This window comes from Zosterops lateralis (assembly GCF_965231275.1).
Source record: "Zosterops lateralis genome assembly, chromosome: 8".
Classification (NCBI taxonomy): domain Eukaryota; kingdom Metazoa; phylum Chordata; class Aves; order Passeriformes; family Zosteropidae; genus Zosterops; species Zosterops lateralis.
In genome coordinates this window covers 8,643,650-8,666,541 of record NC_139768.1, presented here as the reverse complement: position 1 = coordinate 8,666,541, position 22,892 = coordinate 8,643,650, and the positions used below count along the sequence as shown (strand labels likewise).

Below are 22,892 nucleotides of genomic sequence, written 5' to 3'. Positions count from 1 at the left end.
AGGAGCTGAGCCCTGGGGGGAAGCTGCAAACACTCAATACTTAAAAGACTCTTTCAGGTAGGTATTTTAAGAGCATATTAAAGACCCCATGGTCCTGGTTTCTTTCTTCCTATTGTTTCCTCATTTCCTTCATTTTGCTGTTTCCCTACAGATCCCTCAGACCCACCAGCACTTGGCTGATCTGTTTATCCTTGTGGTGAATATCTCAGCACCGGGCTTTTTTTGGATTAAACTGAACGTACCACTGCCAAGCTAATAGCACAAAAGACTGGCCTAAGGACAAAAAAAAGGTCATTCTTGGAATTCTTTTCCCATTCATTTGTTTATTTTATTTTATTAAAGGGGAAAAGAGAGCACGATTTAGCCCCCAAATAAGTTAATTGGCTTTTTTATCTATAAGTCTGAATTGTACAAGTCCATATGTCAGATCAAGAATGCCAAGAAGAGCAAATTTTCAGAGGTTAAAAGCTGTGAACTGTTCACTCTCATCTAGCTTCTACATTTTTACATTCAGCTGCAGAAGGGAATACTTTTTCTTGTGTAGGAGCATGGAGTTCAGAAGCACTAGGACTCACTGAAGAGCATTATCTTGTGATACCATCCAAAGTCTTGGTGTTTAATCAGCGAATACTATCTTAAAGGTATAAGACTTTAGAAACTATAGGAGGTTTTGTAACTTTAAAAATTCCTTCTTGATACTAAATGTTGCAAGGGTTTATTTCTGGAGTGCTCACCCAATGATTAAGCAGTGATACGGGTTCATAGATACTGAAACTAATCAGTGAGAGAATATGAAGCAATCAAATTAGTGACAGGGTCTGTAGGCTTCTGTAGAAGCCACCTACACATGCTACCTTGAACAATTAACAGCTAAATGGAAAATAAAGTTTTAAATGTTACTCAGCCCAAAGAACAGCAGAGGGGAAGAGCACACTCAGATCAGGTGTGCAGTAAGTACTCACCTTTCTCCTCTGACTCCAAGATCTCTTGCAATACAAGAAACGAAGCAGACTGTCTGGGTGGCTCATTTGACTCTTGATTCTCCTGCAGCATCTTGTAAACCTCAGATTGTTTGTCTATGGCAATGTTGCCTGTGGTCTGGTTATGCTGATCTAAACTGAGGAAGGAACGGAGAATCCTCTTGTTAAACAGATGAAAACTAAAGCAAATCCCTCTAGCAACACTTTCACGATGCATCATACAACTGAAGAATGAATGTGCAAAACAGGCACAACACGAACACGAGGTGCTGGATGTGCTCTGGGTGGGACTGGCACACTGGGCTGTCCTGCTGTCAGGACACCCTGGCTGTCCTGCTGTCCTGCTCACCTACTGCCCCTGGCCAGGGTTCTCCCTGCTTCACAATTACCATACACTCCAGCAACTAAAACTTCCTGCCCAGGAAATCACAGCTCTGTTAACAGGAAAATAAATTCATGTGCTGTAGCTGTGCCATCCACTGCATGTTCCTTGCATGCATAAACTTACACTTAAACCTTACACTGCTACCTTACACCACCGTGAATCTCAAACTAACTAAAGTTTATTCCATTAAAAAGAAATCTTAGCAAATATCCTATGAATTGCTTGTAAATGCCACCATCACAAAGTAACAGCTGTAGGATTTAACTAGAAGATTCTCTGAAGGGCAGTAATTTAGTCTGGTTTTCAAGTGTGTTACTATTTCCATTTTCTAGGTGGAGGCTCTGAGCCACAGCCAATTTACAGTGGTTAATGAGCAGGTCAAGGGCAGAGATTTCTGCCCTAAGGCTAAGAAGCCCTCAGTGCAGCTGCCCTGAGGTGCTGCTATTACCCCTCATATCATGAGGGACTTGAATCCTCGACATAGAGCCCAAGGTGCTTCAGGGGCAGCTTTTCACAGCACAGGGTCATGGAAACAGGGGTCATTGTGCAACTCAAAGGGTCTTTGGGGATAAAAACGGAGTCTGGAGGCAGTACCTAGGATATTCTCCACATGCAGTAGGTGGAGGATAGGCTTAAACTGCAGTAAGATATTTAGAATATGCCTTGGGAAAAGCTTTCCAATATGTCTATTGACACTAAAATACCAGAGGAGATTGTCGTGGATAGGTGGGTAAACTCCAAACTAAGAGATCTGAAAATTGTCTGGACAAATATATGGTGGGAATTATATAAATCAGTAGTTTAAATTGTCAAAAGCTGGACTAAAGGATGGACTAAAGGAAGTTCCTGCCTGCCTTATGTTCTGTAGCTGCAGTAAAACATATACAATAAAATGAAATAGCTGATAAATCTCTGATAGCTCAATTCTAAAATGTAGCCTTATAAATGTAAATGGTCTACTCAGTTTCACCATTCTTGCACTCTGTGATTGCATGAAAAGTACATAAACATCCTGAGGTTCAGACTAAATTGCAGAGGGAAATCTTTTTCTTGAGGAGGAAACTGCATACTTTCCATGCCAATGACCGATTGAGTCATCTGGGAGTTACTCTACATAATAAACTCTTCAAGCATCAGAAGTAAAATCATCACATGAGTTACAAAATTCTATTTCCATAAAAAGAATTTCATAAAATGTTTCCATCTTTAGCAATTTTCAGTGGAGCAGGAAGCACATTAGACATGCAAACAGCTGAACCTTTGAAGCCTGAATCTGTTACTGAAGCTTCTTACCCAAAATAAAATAATTATGTGCCTTCTATTAGATAGGAGATGTCCCAGGCTCCACATTACATTCATGGCACATAAACTCATATACTCCCCCTGCTCTATCCATCCGTAAACAATTACGCAAGAAGCCTTTCATTGCAGTTTGCATACTAAGAATGTTTCAATAACATGCATCCAAACAGCAGAGGCTAAATCATCTTAAAATGCATTAGAGTCAAACAAAGCCATCACATTTCAACCATGCATTGTGGCACTGTGAAACATACAGATCAGCTCTCCCAGGTAGGCACCACCTATATGTTCACTTGCATATACAAGACGTCCAAAAGGCTATAAAAAACATCAAACCCAGATTTGTACCAGCAGAGTAAAACACCTCAAACTGTCAGGGCAGAAGGCTATGATGCTTAAATTAAAAAACATCTCCAAAAAGCATGTGTATCTTTTGAAAGGGCAAGGCCACAGGCACAGAAATTGTACCTGCAGGATACTGACTCTCTGTGTGCCAGCTAATTTTTGGCACCTCCTGTTACACAGGTACTTTATCTGCTGCAATAACCAGCAACTGGTGTCCTTTTCCATGCACACAAATTTCCTCATGCAGAAACTTTGTAGGGAACAAGCCCAACAACATTTATCAGGTCTTAGACTTACACGACCATTACTGGATCTCACTGCTGCTACCATGGGCAATTTGCACTGCTGACTGACTAATACTGGATCACTGGGCCTTTAATACTGGCAAAGAAGATAGTAATAACAAACCATAAAGACACAGCCTTGCACAGAATCTTCAAAAAGCAGGGTTTATTTTTTACTAATGATATTTTGATATTTTGTGCCAGCCTATTTTGCAAAGCTTACAAGGGTGTTGAGGCTATAGGAAGGCTCAGTGCTTGGAGCACTCCCTTTTGCCATTAAACAATTGCTGATGTCTGGGGTGCCTTTGTGAGCAGCCTCAGCTCTCTAGGCTAGCACAGAGAGCTGGCAGTGTGACCACTTCTGGTGTGCATGGTACTGACTACAAGCCAGAGCACTGACTTAAAATAAGTAACTCCACAGAGTAACAAGGCAGGAGTAAATCCTCAGCATCCCACTATCTCTCGGCTCCTGGCACATGGCAAAGCTTGGCTCTGTGAGTCTGGGGTGAGGACACCAGCTTTCCTCCCTTCCAGAAGGGAACTGTGAGCAGTCCAGGAGCCATGAGATCTGGCTGTGTCCTTTCCTGCCCCATAGAATCCCTGGGACTGACCACTGTCCTGGGCCACATATCTGGGCCACAGCTGCAAGCTGCTTGGTCACACAGCAGAAGGTTCACAATTCATCCTTGACTGGATTCCTCCTGTGAGACTGATAAATGTGCTTTCTGTTTCACCTGTCCTGACACTGATGTCCTCCCTGTAAAATCCAGAGGCTGTCGCTTAGAGGCACAGACCAGGGGGTTCCCAAGTATAGAAAGAAGACATCAAACAGCACCCAGGCCTTGTGATGCTGAGGCTCACCACAGGCCCTGCAGACCTCAGAGCAGGCTGAGCATCCTCCATGCCTTGGGGCAGAGGCAGCCTGTACTGCAGCAACCTCTGCAGACAAGTGGGCAGGGGTGGGAACACAGACTGTCCTTCCACACACCTGGTGCCTGCCAGGCTGCTCCAAAGGCATGAGTGTTGCCAGGCAAAGATGGAGAGCATAGGTACCTGCTTCAGCCTGAAACGCAACATGCTCAGCACACACCCATGGCCAATGAAACAAAAGAACGAAGACTGGCAGCACCTGTCACTCACGAACAACCAAAGTCGTTTCAAGTGCAGGAAAAATACCAGCTTTCAGGATAAAGCAGTCTCCTCCCCTCAGCAAACCCATCTGCTGCAGGTGGCTCCTCCAGAAAAGCCACCAGCTGCTGGCAAGTCCTGCTGTGTGGGTGTGCAGGGGGCAATGGACATAGTGAGACATTAAAAACATGTTTTGGTGTTTCCCATGGTATTGGGCACAGACACAAGGCAGAAAAAGCTCCCGTGAAGAGTCATGCACTAACACTGGAAGGGTGAAATGTAAATGCTGTTTTCTTGTGACTGGACAATGCCATGAGCCACAGACAGGGACGAGGGACTTGTGGACACCAAAATGCAGACGAGCAGATGTGCTGAGCTGGCTGCAGAGGCCATGGGCAGGTTACCTGGGGAAATCAGGGCTAACAGAAGAGATCTGCCCCTGCAGGGTGTCCATGATGTTGCTCTGCGAATAGAGCTGCAGGGGAGAATTGAACTGCACGTGCAGCACTTTGAGTCCTGGCACCTCCACTTCCACAGGGCTGTTGGGGCAGAGCTGGGCCACGTGCTTCAGCTGCTCAGGCCCCACTGGGACCTGGCTGGGGCTGGAGGAGGTGCTGTGCCTGCGCCGCAGCTCGGAGCTCTGCAGAGGGTCATACACAGAGGCCATGGGAGCCTGCATTGCACCCACCGGCGATGGGCTGCCAGCCCAGGCTCCCACGTGGGCAGTGGGACGTGGGCTTGTGTAAGGTTTGTTTGGGGTTTACATTGCCAAATCGAGGGGAAAACGCAGAGGAGGAAGAAAGGAAAGAAGAAAAGAATTAATGAAGGACAAAGCCAAATATTTCAAGCTATCAAGCAGCTGCAGAATACTGTCTGAAGGACACACAACTGAATACACGACTTTACAGGCTTCTGGCTGAAGCTGCGCCTCTGGTCTCACACTCCAGGTGTGTCTACACAAAAACTAACAAGCAAGCACTCCACTGATAAGCAAATGCATGGGTTGTAAAAGCAATGAGGAAGTGGCAGCAGGGGGTTGTTTCATTATACACTAACTCCCTATGCACACACTTGTGGTCCCACTGTCCAGACAAGGAATGCCACTTCCACTGCTGCTCTTCTCAAAGCTAGCCTTGGCATCCTACTGAGGAGTAATCTCACTTCCCATCCCAAACCATATATGCGCAGCAGTGAGGCTTCTCCATCCCCACCTGCTTTGTGACATCAAATCCAGTGGAGATATTTCCTGCTGAGTCTATCAGAAGCAAATGAAGAACAATCTGTCACTTCATCTGCCAGCTGCAGCACTGTAACTGCCTAGAAGGCCCATGCTGCAGACTGGGCTGACAATGCAAGGAGCTGGTTTCACTCACAGGCAACTTGTCAGGCTTGTGTTAAACTACAATCAGGTCTTTGTACCTTGCAACAGCAGAGGCTGAAGTTACTTTTGCCTCCCCATTCTCAAGTCAGAAGTTTAATCAAGTATTATCAAAAGCACTGGTCTTCCAGATTTTATTGTAAAAACAGCCAAAGCTTTCTAGGCAGTTTGATATTGCTATGCAGAGACTTAAAGCAGTTAAGCAACCTGACCATCACAGCCAGAAAACTTTCAGATAGCTTCTGGTTTATTACCTCCAATGAAAAACAGGGGAACTTTAGAAATCTAAGATAAAACAATGTCTTTGGTGAGGCTCAGTTGCAAACACAAAAATGAACAGGCCATTTAAGGCTGGGACCCTTTCCAATCTCATACATAAAACCCCTCACACAGGAATGAATGTTTCAGATACTTTCTAGAACTCCTGTGAAAAGCAAAGTTTGATAATAAAACGCAGAAATATCCAAACTGAGGCAAAGCCTGTATATGGACCCCAGGCCAGCTGGGAACAGGGATGGGTATGCTTCCTGCATTAGCTGGTGCCTTTCCTGCCCAGCACTGCAGTGAAGCCAGCACAAAACACTAACTTTAGGAAGTGCTTGTAACAAGCTATATCAGGCACCTGTTCAGACCAACGGGCTGGTATGTCATGCTGAACGCACGTGGAAACTGTGTCAGTCTCTGCTAAACAAAGAAACACAACAGCATTAATTTCATGTCTGCACCTCGTGAAACATTCCCCACTCCTCCGAGCCCTGTCCCTGGGAACAACATCCACGCTTGTGCCTCTTCTACTTCCCCTGTCCTGAAAGAGAGCTTTTCTTGGTTTAACAAGCTGGTACCTTTGCAGGGAACTCGTGTCCCCTGAAGCCTTTCCCTGGAGGCCCAGGAGGGAGGGAGGGAGGGGAGGTGGGGAAGGTACTTACGGCTTGCCAGGCTCCGGGGCCACAGGTGACGGGGCCACAGGTGACGTTTTTGTCTCCACTGCACTGTTGAAGGTCTGGATGTTCTCTGAGGAGTAGAGGCCTGCAGGGCTGTTGTACTGAGCTGTGATCATCCTGGGGGCAGAAGCTGTGGCAGCAGTGAAGGGCACTGCACTCCGATTGTGTGCACTTCCTATGTGCCTTATTTCCTGCATGCAAAGGAGCAGAGGCAACAATCAGAGGTGCTCGGGCATGCAGGTGGATGTGACAGGGCAGCCCCATGGCCACTGCAGTGGTGGCCTGCATTTGTGCTCTCAGCTGAGGAGCAGGTGACCACAACCACCAAAGCAAGTGAGCATCCTCCACATGGCATGAGGGCCCATCCTGGATAGCTTCAGGATGACCTTCAGGACATTCCAGAGTTGACATGCTGGGAACATATGAGCTCAGAAACAGCTATTAGCTCAAGGCACCACACACCTGTGAACTCCTGCAAGCCTACAGTAAGCTACAGCACCAACCTTCTCATGCAAGACTACAGATTCTAAGCATTCCTTGCAATTCCTGAGAGCATGGTTGATTTCTATGGAAAAGTGAAGATGAGGGGCAGAAAGAGGAGCATTTCTCAATGACATCTGAAAGTTTGGCTTAGATAAGCCAACCCAAGTCTTAACGTTTAGATAAGACAACCCAAAAAGAAGGGATTTATCATTACTTCAAGTGCTCTGGAGCATCTCTGCTCCTTTAGCTAAGACCATGGTTCACTGCTGTCTTTGATGAACAACTTTGGAATTTCTGAACAACAAAGGTGTGAAGATGACCATTGTTAATGCAAAAGATTGTCCACAGGCAGTGACAGCTAACTTTCAGCAACATATTCGGTGTTGGAAGCATAAAATATCACCCAGATGTTCTGGGTTTGCTGCAGACTGGAGGCTTCCAGCTGTAGTAGTGTATACTTAGAAACACAGGCTACAGTCTAGTAAGAAAAGGGGAAAATCCAAGTTAAATAAGACTTGAGCTAAGACTCTTCTCAATCACAATGCTAACAAAAACGAGGACATTTCTAAGCCCCATCACCTGTCCAGCAGGCTGGGAATTAGCAGCCTTATGGCAGAGACAACATCCAGGGCTTATTTCTCCCCAGAGAAGAGGTTTGACCAAAGCAAAGAGAAAGTACTCTGGGGCCTCACTAGTGTAGGCATAAGAAGGGACTAACAGCCACAGAGGTGGCTAAGATATCAATGGCTAAGAGATGGCACCAAAATACTATTTTTGAAATGTTTCAGCCAGCCACAGAGACTGGGCATGGCTTCAATACAGGGCTAACAGCCAATGGCACAAGATGAAAGGGGGCACTTCTCAGCATGCTGGGCCCATGGGTCCCAGCTCTAATTAACACAAGTAGTTCCCACTCCCACTCTAACAGGCACTGACTTCTACAGCAATGACGTGAGCTTTTACTGCTCTGCAAACATCTCACAGTGTTTGTTTGATAGAGATACAGTTACAAGATAAACACTCATTAGAAAAAACTATGACTTAAATCCCCCTACAGATTTTTCTTTAAATCACTTTTTTGTCTCCAGACTTCCTTAGGCAGCTGGCTAGCCTTCCCAGACTGACAGATGGGAGTCATCTCATTTCATGGTCTTTGAATGCTATTTATGGCATCAAGCAGAGCATAGATCCCTTGGAGAAGAGCAGCATGGATCCAAATGCCCTCATGAGTTACAAGCCATTTGATATCAGTGGAGTAGCTCAGGATGTTCAGGTGCTGAGTGATGAGGCTGTCCTCCCACTTTGCTCTCCCAGCTTTCTGGCCAATATGTATGGATGTTAGCCATGAAGCTTTCCCACCCACCAAAGGAAAAACGGCCCTGGAGTAATTAGCTAATCTCCCTTTGTTGCAATCTCATTCAAACCACAGAACAGGACTTGTGAAAATAGTCTTTCCCATGGCAAAAATGTAGATTTCAGCAAAAAAAAAATTACTTTAGCCTGTATATCAAACCATGGGGAACAGTTATATCAGCACTAAATACACACACTAGCCCACCATTCAGAGGCCATAAATGGGAGAGTGTTACAGATGTGCACATGAATAGCTTCATGAAAGACTGAAGCAAAAGGTTTAGGCTAAGGAAGTTATATTCTTAGGCCAAATAGGCTCCAAGTTGAAATTATGTCACAACATGCATTGAGAAAACATCTAAGCATTAATCAAGAATTAAAAAAAGGGAAGTAACTTACAGCTTGGTTGTTTTTGTTGTTTCTTTTAAATTCTGATTTTCTAAGAAAGTAAAGTGTCTCAATTACATACACAACATGCACATGGGCATGTTGAATCTTTGAGTGTGTCAGCCTAGATGAATTCAATTTGACAGCGATGGAGGCCTCAAGGATCTTTATCTTCCTGCAAGTGTGGAGAAAACAGGGCAGCTACATGGAGAAGAGAGACTGACATCATGTTAGTGCCCTGACTCCAAGAACTGCAACACACTCCAGCACAGAATCCACATAGGAGCTTTTGTCCTGCTTTTGGCCATCAGGTAGGGTTTCTGTTGTGTAGTAACACCAAAACCATAAGTCAGGCTTTCAAAAGTGCTGGGACATCTCCAGGAGCTCTCAGGTCTGTAGAGGTCACTGACTATAAGAGAGTTTATAACAGTTAAACAGAGAATATGGTGCATAAACTGGTGACTGAAGTTTAGAAAAATCCCATCTGGAGAACAGCACAGAAGGTGAATAACCCAAGAATCTACAGACAAGTATTACAAGAGCAGTAGCATTATAAAGGGCATTTGGATAATCCAAATTCTCCAGCACTTCCTGTTATACTATGCTGTTCTTTCTGCTCAAGCTGTGGAAGGAATTTGCAAAGAACAAGTGCCTTCATGATCCCAAGATCAAAAGATAATGTGTTCTTACTGTCAAATATATTTATCTAGGGATTTTCCAGAACTGCCAACCTAGGGCCTGTGTTTTGCGGCAGTTTTGTTAAAGCCCCAGCTCCTGGAATCATGTTTATGTGACAGTCTCTCACTTAATACTGGGAAAAAAATCAGGTAAGTGACACTTCCAAAAACCTGTCCACCAGCAGGCAAGTGGAAAACATTAGTGCAAAAACCCAGCTACATGGTGTATATGTGTGGGGACAGCACCCAGTTATGCATTTGAGATGCCTTGGGTTTACAGCATCTCTAAGGCTGTGGCAATCCCAGGACCAACACAAGGGGCAAGTAGCATTAAACAGTATCCCTGGCTGGAGCACAGATTGAAAGAGCAGTAAGCAATTTTCTGTTTGCAGAGGAAGAACTGGCAGACAGCTAAAAGGATGTGATCTTATCCAGTCAGGACATGACCTGCTCTTTCTTTGAGAGTAGCACACAGGAGTGTGACTAATGTTAGATCTCTTCAGAGACACCTTCTGTTGGCATCTGCAGGCAGAACTGGAAGAACTTGCCTCACTCTCCCTGCCAAGCTGTGGCACTACCTCAGTCCCCTTCCAGCCCTGTCACAATGAGCAGTTATTTTGGGATACCAGCAGCAGTTATTTTGGTCTGAAGCTGGGGGATGGAAGCTCCTAAGCTACCAGGTAGGATATCCAAGAGCATTATTTTACCACTATAAACTGACACCATGACAGTAAAATTGCTTTGTCTGCACAGACATCAGCCTTGCTCACCTCCTTTATTTGCAGGGGTTATATTTCTAGAGGGCCCAGCAGAGTGACTACACCAAGGTAAACTAGATTAGCAACTGGACAGACTTCTCTGCCAGCTACTTCTGAACTCTCGCTTCTCTTTGAAACTGAAATGATTCCTTCAACAGCCCCCTCCCTATCTGAAACTACCCCCTCTGTAAAAACAAGCTCCAAATGGCTTTGGAGCACATCCCCATGTGCTCCCACTATAAATGTCCCCATCTCACTGAAAAAACCCTATTTTTCAATCCTATGGACAAAAAACGTTTGTAGGACCCTAGCTTCAGGTCAGACATGCACATCTTCTGCCAGATGAGTTTTCTGGGGGCTGGTTGTTGGTGGCAGTAGCCCTCTCCAGGGGCAGATGGGACACAGCCATGTACTGCAGGCACTGCAACACAGCCATTCCAGCTGGGTGTAAGGGGGTCCCACTGCCACCACTGAAGCCCACCCAGCAGAGCTGCCAGGCTGTGAGGATGGGGAAAATATCCCTGTGCCAGGGCAGGAAGCAGATCAGCATTTCCTACTGCACCAGCTGCAGGCTGCGTCATGGGGAATTATCAGAGAAAACAATGGCCCCTTCCTCCCTCTCATATGAGGCCATCCTCAGCGACGCTGACGTCCAGGCTGTGAAATCCCCACAGCTACATCAGCTGTCACTGCTGTGCCTGGGGCCAGACAGTGGCTTGTGGCATGGGCATCTGCTTCCTCCTCACACTGGACCCATTTCCACCGTTGGGAATGGGGGCATGGGACTCCAGGGAAGTTCCCAGCTGTCAGTGAAACAGACAGACAGACAGCCCAGGATGAGCCACTTCTATCAGCTGAGTTGGGACTCATCCTACTCACCAGTGGCATAAAGCCATCTGGACACCTCCATGGCCTTGTGGCCTTGAGTAGCTTGGGAGCAGACTGGGGACTCCTGGGTCCCTTCCACCCTGCAGTGACGTGGCCAAGGCCATCCTGTGCAAGGCCTGTACTGACCTCAGCACTACCAGAAACAGGAAAAATCTGGAGGCTTTTTGTACTCACTAAATAAACTAAACCAAGATGTGAGAGGCCAAACAGCCTCTCCCTTTAAGTGGGGTTTTCCTCTCCCCACCGCATGGCCAGAAGGAATTCAGGTGGTTTAGGCCCTCACAGGTGCTGGCTAATGCCCTGCTGCCACCATTCCTACAGCACCCTCACTCCCCTGCCTGCCCCTTCCCAGGCTACCTCTGCAGTCTCCGGGGAAAAGAAAGGTCAAACATGGAGCAAGGGGCTGCTTAAGCCAAAAACTAGTTTCAGGTGTGCAGTAGTGATTTACAAACTGGCCAGCTTTTGGAGTCAGGGGATTCATTCTGACCTCACGTCACAAACTGAAAAAAAAAATTAAAAGAAAAAAAAAAAAAAAAAAAAAAATCAGCACCCAGACACTGCAGTTGCAGGGAAAAGCAAAAGCCTGCACAGGCAGCCAAGCGAGCCAGCAAAACTTGCTGCCTCACAGGGCCTCAGAAACGTGGGATGTTTTTGCATCCCAAATCAGAGCCCAGAAGCTCAGGGCAGGCGATGCTGGATTGCACACCTCGAGAGCCACGCCAAAAGGAAACAAGACGAAACATTTCTCAGTACAAATGTTTACTCTGCTCTAAGAAAATGGGCCCCTGACCAAACCTCAGAGAGTGAGAGCACGCTAGTCCTGCGGACAGTGAAGGAGAGCAGAGAGTAGCAGGCAAATGCCCCAGCTCCATCCCTGCCCTTGCAAAGCCACCCAGGGAGTAAAGGCAATGCTTGTGCCCAGCTGGTGTATCTGTGGGGAGGCTGCTCATGCCAAACACGCAGCAGCAGCTCAGGAGAGGACATCTTCATGGCAAACTCTACCCCATGCTATGTTTCATCAGCTGCGATCACAAGCATTAAAGAAATGCCTTTACTTTCACCTCTCCCTCTGTTATTGTTTGGGGTTTTTCAGCTATGGAAAGATCTTTTGCAATGCTTTGAAATCTGATTAAAAATTAGGAAGGGTTTGGGGGTTTGTTATTGTAGGGGGGTAAAACAACAAGACTAGCTTCCCACATCCTCTCCCTCCATGTCCCTGACACATTCCACACCCATGCAGTAACGCCTTTTAACCAAAACCAGCAGGTCGCGATACGCCAGCACAGCTCCCAGTCTCATTGTTGTTACTTTATATACCTATTGCTTCATGCATTACCCACACATGCACAGCCTTATCAAAGGCCAAGGCAGCCACACACCCAGTTTCTATAGCCCCCGCCTGCTTTGTATCCAAGGAAATAAAATACACAAGATGGAAACAATGACATCACTCTGCAAGAGTAAGGATGAGCACAGGACAGACAATTTTAAGAAACTTTGGGAAGACAGAAGTGGCTGCCTGTTTCATCCTAAAAATACCCAGATACGCCCTCAGAACTCCTCCAGCTGCTAACCTCTGTATGAAGGTTATTACTATTAAAAAAAAAAATCCTTATGTTTGAAAGCCCTTACTTTTTGTGATTAAGAAGAGCTGAACAATCTATCTCGAACCAAGAGTTTTCACTGACATTGTCAAGGTCTGATGTTAATACTTGTGCCTTACTACAAAGGGAATATATAACCTTCAGGGAGCTGGACAAGTTTTTGGAGACAGTCTGGGTACTGACTGCCCTTGGAGCTGGACTCTCTTAGCTCTTTCTCTACATTAGCTCACTCAGCAAAAACAGAGACCTGGACCACACTGGCATCTGTGTCTTATTAAAAAACTCCAAAACAAACAAACAAAAACCAAAACATACCCCAGATCTGACAAGACCTGGCACAGAGGATACAGAGAGTTTCATTGCTTATTTTTAACAATAAAAATACCAAGAGGCAATACAGCCCCTTGGGTACAGATCTTATTGCGTGGCCCAAGATCACCAGGAGGCTGACTTGAAGTTATGCTGGTCTCCAGTCAGTATCATAAGCATTAAAAGTACCTTAGTCACCAAGTAACTTGTTCTCTCTTGCTGTGACCACTTTTCTCAAGAGACATTAAGCAGAAGGGAGAGGCAGACATGTTATTTTAGTCTTTCCCACTGTTCTGAGGAAAAGATCTTGATGGGAAAATGCCACTGAGCAATCAGCCTTAGGATCTGGGTTAGAAGTGCAAGTGAACTAACTGAGTAAATATGCTAAGAAGACTGTCATTTCCTTCCTCTAATGTTGCCATGGGCACCAAAACAAAGCTAGGTCAGCTGCTGAGCCATCAACACCGACAAGCTGCTGCACCTTTTGATGAAATGCAATTTTGTCATCACTCTTGCCTCAGTTTAAATTAATTTAGAAGGATAAGGATAATGGCAATGAAATAATAATAAGTCTGTAGCTCTTTCATGGGCAAAGATCAGCTTAGACAATGAAGTCAGTCTTTGGACTCAGGACTTCTGGGAATGCATGGGAGGTTGTAGAATGCCTTTTTATTTTCCAAAGGCAAATAAAAGTATCTTGAACATACATTCCAAGTAAGGAAAAACATTTCCAAAGGCATGATGCAGCATGTCACTGAATATCAGCCTCCAAAAGGATTACAGCAGTAAACAAACAGTCCATTTCAAATGGGGTAAAAAATGTATAAGCAGGGATCTTAAAATATGTAGCTAGTCATAGACAAGCTCTTAAGCATTGGTCCCTGAGACAAACTGAAAATTAAGTTATTTTGCGAGATTTTTTGCAAGGATCTAGCAGCTACATCAGTGAAATAGGAAGACAAAAAGAAGGTGGACAAGTGTGAAAAATTCCTGAGATATCAAAGGTAGGAGAGGAAACATCTAACAAACTAATTCTAACAAAGATGGTAGTATATCTGAATGAGTCAATTTCTACAGCAAGAGTTTTAAAGACTTTTTTTTTTTTTTTTTTCTGAGCCTGAAGTAAGGCTATTCACATGTATGATTTTTGTCTGCATTTCAAGGGCTCTGTGCAAAGCCAATGAGAACCACTGTCAGAGGACCCTGGACCAGGACTTAAACAAACCACTCGGACTCAGCATGTCCTATTTTCTTTGGTAAGTGAATTAGTAAGTGCTCTGCACGAGACTGTTGCCAAGAAAAGCAAATATATTGTTTTCACTGGCCAGCAAGTTTAAAAAACCTGAAGAGCTCAGCTTTGCCTTCGAAGATTCAGCTCTAATCAAAGCTTCAACCAGTCCTGCTGGAAAAATGATATCAGCATCTTTGTGGTAAAATTCATAGCAGTTTGCCATGTTGGTATACATAAATACAGCATTTTCTGCACTCTGCTACTGCCGATTTGCAGCAGGCCTGGCCAAAACCCCTGATGATGCTGCAAAGACACAGCCCCAGAGCAACTTGGCAAACACCTGCCACAAGCTCTGGCAGGAATCAGCACGCTCTTCTGATTTCATACTCCAAGCAGAAAGACCTCACAACAAAACTTATTTGCTGTAGTCTGCTACTAAAAAAGGAAATGGGAAAAAACCCCCAAACAATCCACCAAACAAAAAACGCCACCACCTTATAACTTGATGGTATTCCTGACACTTTGGCATAGCAGATTAGGATGCTCAGGCACTGCTGTGCCTTCAGAGTAAAGAGGAGTTTGTGGTTTGGAGACATGATACATGAGACTGCACAATTCCTGTTTGAGTATGCTGCAAGTGAAGCTCTTTAAAGTTAAGCCCAGTGCTCTGAACAGCAGCAAGCCTCACTCACATACACAACTGCAAATGATTTAATCTGCTTTAATTTAAAGGAAGGGAATAAGAAAAGGCAAGACTTCTGAGAGTTTAAATGTTCCTTCCACACCAGGAAATAACTCTCCTAGCATCAGCCATCAAAGGGGTCAAAGCTTAATTTTCACACAGCCATTAATTGTTAGCACAAGATTAAGACAATGGTCACTGCTCAGAGATCAGCTCTGTAACACAAATTTCTCCACACTCGGTTGTACATCAAATTCTCCTGCTCAAGTCAGTTACAGGTTGCTACCAATAAATTCACTTGTACTACACTTACAAACTAGCAGTGTCAGGATATCTATCCAGTGGCCAGAGCTAGAACCAGTACTAAGACTGAGGTTAGGGTTCAGGAGAGGATGTTTTCCACCACCACCATTTCTGCTAAATCCTGACCATCTATCCAGGCTGGGACTGGAGGGAAAAATGTGGTGGGGCAGTGAATGACAGAGGAGTTGCAGCAGCAGGTTTCTTTTTGCAGTTAACTAAACCTAGTGAGTTACTTTAAAATCCCACTTAGGGCATGTGTTGTGCCATATGTTTAATTTTATGGCATTTAGCTAAATTCTTCCTAATGGTTGGATTGGGAAATTGGTCTCTAGGATTGAGTCTCCTGCTGAATTAAATGACAGCTCTCTGCATCCTTGCAGAGAAGCCTCAGTGCAGACTCTGCCCCACTCCTTTGGCAAGAGATAGCCTCCAAGTCTCAAGCAGAGCCTTTCCAAAACCTGGGCAGCAGAAGACCAGACTTCAGCTCAACAGTGTCACAGACAAGGTCACCACATGACACCAGCTCAAACTAAGTCCAAATTGCTCAGTCCCACACTGTGGGACTGTGGGACTCTGTGCCTTGGCAGAGTTAAGAAACACCTGGAAAATGCTGCACCGAATTCTTGGGCCAAGCAACACAGAGAAGCTTGGATGTGAAGAACATGGATAGATCCCAGGCCAAGGGCTGGGTAGGGTGTTGCTGCACATGTGCTGCTTTAGTCTCAGGTCCTTTCCAACTGAAACAGCCATGTTAGTGCTTAATTAATTGCAGAGTCAAACTAGTTTTATAATCTACTTATTTTGTTAGAAAGACTCACACAGGCTATGTGCTTGGGCCAGAATCCACTGGGGTCATGCCACTGCCCCAGTGAAAATCCAGAGGAATGCCACTGATTTTGGTGCAGTTATTATAGATTTTTTGCAGTGCAATCCTCTAAATCTAGCCCAGGTGATGCCCTTGCACTGATTGCTGTTATTACTCTATTTACTTGACAGAGGCAGCAGACCAATGAAGCAAGGCTGTCAACAGGTTACAAAACCAACTTCCTAGACAGAGGTTGCATGATCTGCCACACAGATAAAAATGTAAGATGCTGGTGTATTTCTCTTTCACTTTCTCCACAAGTAAACTGCTAAGAGCTTACTGAGTAAGAGAAAAAAAAATCCAAACCAAACTAAGTGAAAACACTGAGTGAATAATATTCCTGACCCCTCAAGTCTTTTCTGTCTATGAAAACCAACTGGCTTAGCACAGTAGCAACAATTTACTGAGCCACAACTCTACAGTGCCTTCTGTGCCCTGTGGTAGGTGTGAGCATGCAGATAGCAGGAGACACCTCTGAATGACAAGCAGGTTACCTTTGGCATGGCATCCAATTAGCTCCCCACAGCAGCAGGCTTCTCACCATGAGGGAGGGAGTATGTCTCAAGGCCTCCAAGGGCCACATCATCTCTTGATATTAAGAGGCATGATGCTGCCCCCAAAATGATTAGCAGAGTGGCATGTGCTCAGCTCCTTGGAGGATCAGGCCTGGAAATTCTCTCACAGGAGTAAGAGGGAACAAGAGCACAGTTATTCCAGGACTTACCTGTGGCTCAGAGGCCAGATTCATCTTATAAGGATGTGTCTTTCCCTCCTCGCTTACAAGTGGTGACCAGACTTTTGCCTCCGATCTGCAACACACAAATTTTGAATAATTAATCTGCTTTCATCAGTGAGCACCATTATGGTTATTAAAAGACTCAAAGTTCATCATTTCTCAAACATTTCTGCAGCCTCTCACAGTCCACATCAGGAGGAATCTAAACAGCCTCATTTTAGGTACATATTGTAGGTGGCTTAGACCTACGAGGTCCTTGGAGCAAGACAAGATCTCAGCACTGACTGTCCTGGCTTATCCTTTGTGACTCCACAGGCAACACATCAGACATGGGCTCCCACCCAGGCTGTCAAGCTGGGGTTTACCCAAAAGCAGAAGCTGAAGATACCCCTCAGATGCAGATCCCTTAATTAAGTGGGACAATTCAGATTGCTATGTGTTTCAGCTTTTCTGGGTAGACAGGAAAAGGAATGATTCTTGTGTGTATTCACTATACAGAGGACATTTTGTTCTTGAGGTTGGACTGCCTTGGAGATAAGCTAGAAATACTTTTTCATTTAGGTTTCCAGATTTTTTTTCTTATTTATAGTGGTATCCATGTTGAACAAACAGAAGCTTTTGGGAATGATGAAAAAAAAAAATAAAATCCCTGCAATGGGACTAAGAACTGAGACGACCTAATGTGACAGAGAAAGTCTATGTAACCTTTACTGGTCTGTGGTCTGACCCAATTACTCACAGCAGTCTGAAACACAAGTCAAGATCTACAACTAAAACCAACTGCTCTTGCCATCATCATTGTGGAATTTTGCTATGTCCCAAATAACGACAAACAAGTGGTGAGGAAGAAGTGGAGTGCTCAGATTTGCTTGAAATACGTTGTGGGAAACATATGGTACCTACGTTTCTCAGAAGTAAAGACAGCAGTTAGTGTCTCAGATGGATTGAACAGTGCCACTTTTCCCAAACTTTTTAATAAGTAGGGAATGAGTGACTGCAGTATTGTTGAATGAAAACTGCTGTTCAATGCTAAACATTGCATCATGCAGCAACCAGATGGCTGATAAACTCTTAGGATGAGGTCTGAAAACCATGTCCTGTCCTGTTGACAGGAGCCCTTTCTGGAAACTGCAAATAGATGTACTTCCTAGGTATTTGTGGGTCAAGGACTAGCTATAATTTAAGTATTTAGTTAGCAAAACAAGAATGCTTCCAATGAGAATTAACTGGATAACTGGAAAGAGATTTTCCAGTTAAAGAAGGAGGGAGGGACTAGAAAAAGAAAAGGCTTCTAAAACCAACAAGGATGGAGAAACAAGGTATACATCTACCCACAATATATTCAGTCTGGTGTGCACCATTCCTCTAAAAGCCCTCCAAAATCACAACATTTTTTAAACAGCCCAAACTTAGCTGAGATGCACATATGCATCCCAGACATTTGCTGCTTAAATAGTATTTTAATATTTGCATCCAGAGGGCAGTGGGAAGAGATGGGAGGCTGCATTCTCAGTAAGGAAAGAGGAAGAGTTTTATTGACTTGCTATCCCTTTATTGCACTGTGGACTTTACACAGAAGAAACCTGAATGAAGTCTGCTGTGCTGTACCTCCTTTCATAGGAAAAGTACAAACACACAGGTCACACCTGATATTCCACACCTGAAGACTATCTGCACATTTGGGAGCAGCCTGCTGACCAATACAAAGCCTTATTCCTTGAAAGTGTTTGGAGATCATGCATGACCAAGTTTCATCTCCTCTGGAAAAACAGGGAACACAGCAAAATACATGGAAATGAGACACCCAGCCAGCCAGGCTATAAGCAAAGGGACACTGGCTGAAGATGAAAGAGCAGCTCAGAGAGCATTAAACACCAGCTGATTTCTAGCATGAGGCATCCCTGTGCCAGTTCTCACAGCAGTGATCCAAGAACTTTTGAGGTGGCACTTTCTTTTACAGCAGTTCATTATGAGCTTGCAGAACCATGAGAAGGCTTTATTCACACTGAAAAATTTAAGTCTAGAGCAGGCCTGTCTATGACTACAGAACAGAAACTTCTTCTCAGGCACTTGTTTTTCATCCCACTGCCCCTGAATGGGTTTGAGGTGCTGGTGACACAGCACACTGTTCTCCAGAGGAGGGGAGGCAATTATAGCCAACTACTGCAGCCCACAGGGGGTTTGACCAGATTTTGATCCTTTATTTCTAAGCAAGGCAAATAGCTCAAGTTTGTTCCCCAGACTACTGCCATCCTGCTCTGTCACTGGATATAAATGGAAGCAGCAAGGTCACTCCAAGCTTTACTTTCAATCCAGTCTAGAAGTTATCCAAACAGAAATGTTAAATAGGCCATGCATCTGTCACTCTAAGGCAGGGAAGATAAAGCTTCCCTTTGTCTTCACAACAGCTGCAGAAGAACCCCTCAGCCACTCTCAGCAGCCCATTTATGGCCCCAGTGAAGTGGCAAAAAGGACACACAGCTTTGCTCTCCCTGGCTTTACCCAGCAGATCTTCCAAGGCATGTGCCCCATCCCACTGCACTACCTGTGGGGCCCACGGTCTGTGGGTCTTGGGTAGGACCTCGATGGTCCCAGCTCTTGGGAAGGGTTTCCTGGGTCTGCTTCTTGTGTCAATGTCTGTAATTCTACTGGAGTGTAGCAGGAAGAAGAAAAATACCACCTAAAAGTTCGCCTTAGGTCCCACTACTGGCCCAGGGCTTACTTTCAGCAGTGTTGGGAAGTGTGGGCACCAGGCACAGACAGCAAGACTGTGCAGATTAGACTCACCATGTTCGTATCTTATCCTTATGTTTTCATATTTTAGGTACATATACCAAAGTTACAGGAGAGAGGAGGGAACAGACATCAGAATAAACAGCTATACCCAGCCTTGGTAACCCAGCCTTGTGAACCTTCAGTTCACACCAGGCTGCTGCTGGTAATGTCTTTCTGGAGGATCTGTCCCCCAAATTTGAGGGAGAAGGCCCCCAGTCAAAAAAAACCCTGCTCCCCTGAGCAAGGCTGTACCTCTGCCACTGAGCATGGCATGCTGCAGGGCTGCCAGACCAGCCTCTCCACCAGTGGAGGAGTTGGATGTCCAACAGCCTGCTGGGGAATCCTACCCTGTCTGGTGAAAGCCAGAGGCTTTGGCATTCTTATTGGATATCAGAAACTCCTGATAAACTGATGAATATTTATTTTATAATATGGTTTCTAATGCATATTCTTTCAAACGAGACTCCATCAGAGAGCAACACTCAAACAGTGCAGGAGACAAAAACATGACATAAACAAGCCTGAGAATGAGGGTCAGGCAAAGTAACTGCAGGCACATGTATATACAAACTTTGTCATTTTTGTAGTTTACATTTCCTTGCTGTTTTCTTAGATTAGGGTAGGGAGTAACTAAGACAGGGCCAGGGTATGAGCCATGCATCTCCTGTTTCATCCAGGCAAAAACCAAAACCCAAGATTAGAAAGAAATTTCTCTGATGCTACTTTGGATGCAGAGGTACTGGTAGGAAAAGACGGAAGGAAACCACATGCAAGTCAAGGCAGGAATATGGAGAGGTATTTATGAAACAATACTGTTCAAGCAGCTTGGCTTGAACATGATGTAATATAAACATTACAAGAGCCTGGATTTTGCTATCAGTGCTTTGCATGCAAAGTTGGGCCATAGCTTCAAGGGAAAATTCAGAGCTGGAAAATGAGGGTCTAATTCTTTGTGCCAGGAACTATGTAATTTCCATGAAGAAGAAAGGCACATCTACATTCATTCACATCTCATTTCAAACACTGGGATGGACACACCTAAGATACCAAGTAGCAAATAAACCCCAAAAGACTGAAAAGTTTCTTGTGCAGCACAAAGCTTTTGAGCTGAAAAATGAGGAAAGACCTAAAGAATTTATCTTTCACAATCCTCTCACCAGAGTTTTCGACAGGAATTTTAATAATGTTTAGAAACTATGAGAGCTCTCAGACTACCAGGAAGGTATCTTTTAATCAGCCTTTTAGCTACAACAGCTGTCAAATACAGGCCCTTGGCTTTAAACACAAGCAGTCACTTTTAACAGCCATCCATTAATGGAGATATTCAGTTTGGGAAGCAAAACTGTACTCAGGCTGCATACAGCCTCCTGTCAATTCAAACAGCAATGACAGTCACAACTTCCTAGAGACAAGAGGCCCCAAATGCATTTCTCCATGCATGGCCCTCTTGCATTTCAGGTGTCTCTTTATACAACCACTAAAACCAAAAAGGCAATTTCAGTTAAACTTCTGGTGCTGCTTCTGTGTATCTGGAGCTTCTACTGTGTATCTCAGGTTCATGACAGGTACAAAGGCTAAGACACACCTGACTGCTCAGACTCACACTGTCCTTGCCCTAGCCGGCTGCAGAGTTAACTGTTATTGCCTTGCCAAAGAGGTTCTAAGATCACAAATACCAATCTTGATTTGCCAAAATTATTCTGAATGCATCTGTTGTTAGTAAAAGCTGCTGGCATGCACCCACGAGGGCTGGAAGCATCATACTGGCCATGGAGAGGTTGGGAGAGGCCATGGAACCTGCATGGCCTTATATAGCTGCACACTGAGCAGCTGGCTTTTCCCAGGGCCAAAGGAATTATTAGTAAGATGACAGAACTGGAAAACTCTTCTTGGCAGAGAAGCAAAAAAGCAAACCTAAATGAGTCAACGGATTCCACCAATTTCCTAGAACAGAAATCCAAACCTATTGTGGCTTTGTGCAACTATTCCCCACAGCTCAGACCTGGGAACTCATGGAGCAAGCAAGAGCAAACCAAACCAACCACATAAAACGTAGAGGACATGACACTTGTGCTCTCTTCTTCTTCATAAGCACCTACACATGATCCTTTCTGACAATCCATTTAACAGGTCCTGGCAGCAGATCTGACTTCCCTGATCCTAGCACTTTTCAAAGAACAAATACACAGCTTCACTCCTTGGCAGCACTTTCAACAAATTAAAAGGCTATTTTGCAAACAAAAAAGGTGCATTAATGTATTATAAGCTGGCCATAGAGTGGCAGAAAAGCAGCTTGAAATTTGAGGAAAATGACAGTAGGAGCAGAACAAGACTTTACATAATTGAAACCCTTTTTCATAAATATTCCCCTCTACCACCCCCAAACTACCACCGGACATAAAGGGAAGGACAAACTCACTACAGGAACACTTTCTCTGTTGAAAAAAAAACCCTATATAAATATACACTTTACCTTTGAGCTGCTCAGGGCTGCACAGTTCCACCACCCATCTGGAACCATATGCCGGTGACCATAGCCACAGGCAAATAACCATTTGTTTTAGAAATAATTTTCACCAGTGCTGCAATAAACATTTGTTTGCTTTTGTACATTTGCAGCTACAACAGAGCTGTGTAATTCATCATGAGCACTTCCACTAACATGATCATTGGACTATCATGTGAATTTTGTGGTAGGAGTATTTGTTCCTCCTGCACCTTCTTTGCTTTGAATGCTCTTTGTCAGGGGAACCATCTTACTCAAAATAGTTTCCAAAGAAAGTTGATTGTTGTCTCCAATTTGTTGGACCCATCTTGCTGCTTCCTCCATTAATGGGGAGCAGCCGCGGGCAAGGCTTTGCTCAACCCTGACATGTCAGTACAGGGATGTTCACACCCTAATTTGAAAAAAAAAAAACAAAAACAAATAAATAAATCACTAGGAAAGAGAAGTGTAGCTCTTATCAAAGATTCTAAAGTTCATTTTTCCTATGGAGAGACTCAAAAATCTCTCTGGGAAATTCTCAGTTCAGCAACCAGGAAGATTTGAGTTGACTGAAGCATTGTCTTGAGCTTGATTTTATACCACTGAAGACAAT

General features: G+C 44.5%; 1 protein-coding gene across 2 annotated transcripts in view; it reads right to left on the bottom strand.

The window, feature by feature from the left end:
- PDLIM1 (PDZ and LIM domain 1) overlaps positions 1-22,892 on the bottom strand; it is a 43,368-nt gene that overhangs the window by 3,999 nt on the left and 16,477 nt on the right. For both annotated transcript variants that reach the window (XM_083866725.1, XM_083866724.1), the window contains exons 3-5: positions 17,008-17,092; positions 6,729-6,934; positions 963-1,117 (exon numbers count right to left, since the gene is read on the bottom strand). In XM_083866725.1, the coding sequence (XP_083722851.1) occupies positions 963-1,117; positions 6,729-6,934; positions 17,008-17,092 (446 nt within the window). The remainder of the gene's footprint in view (positions 1-962; positions 1,118-6,728; positions 6,935-17,007; positions 17,093-22,892) is intronic.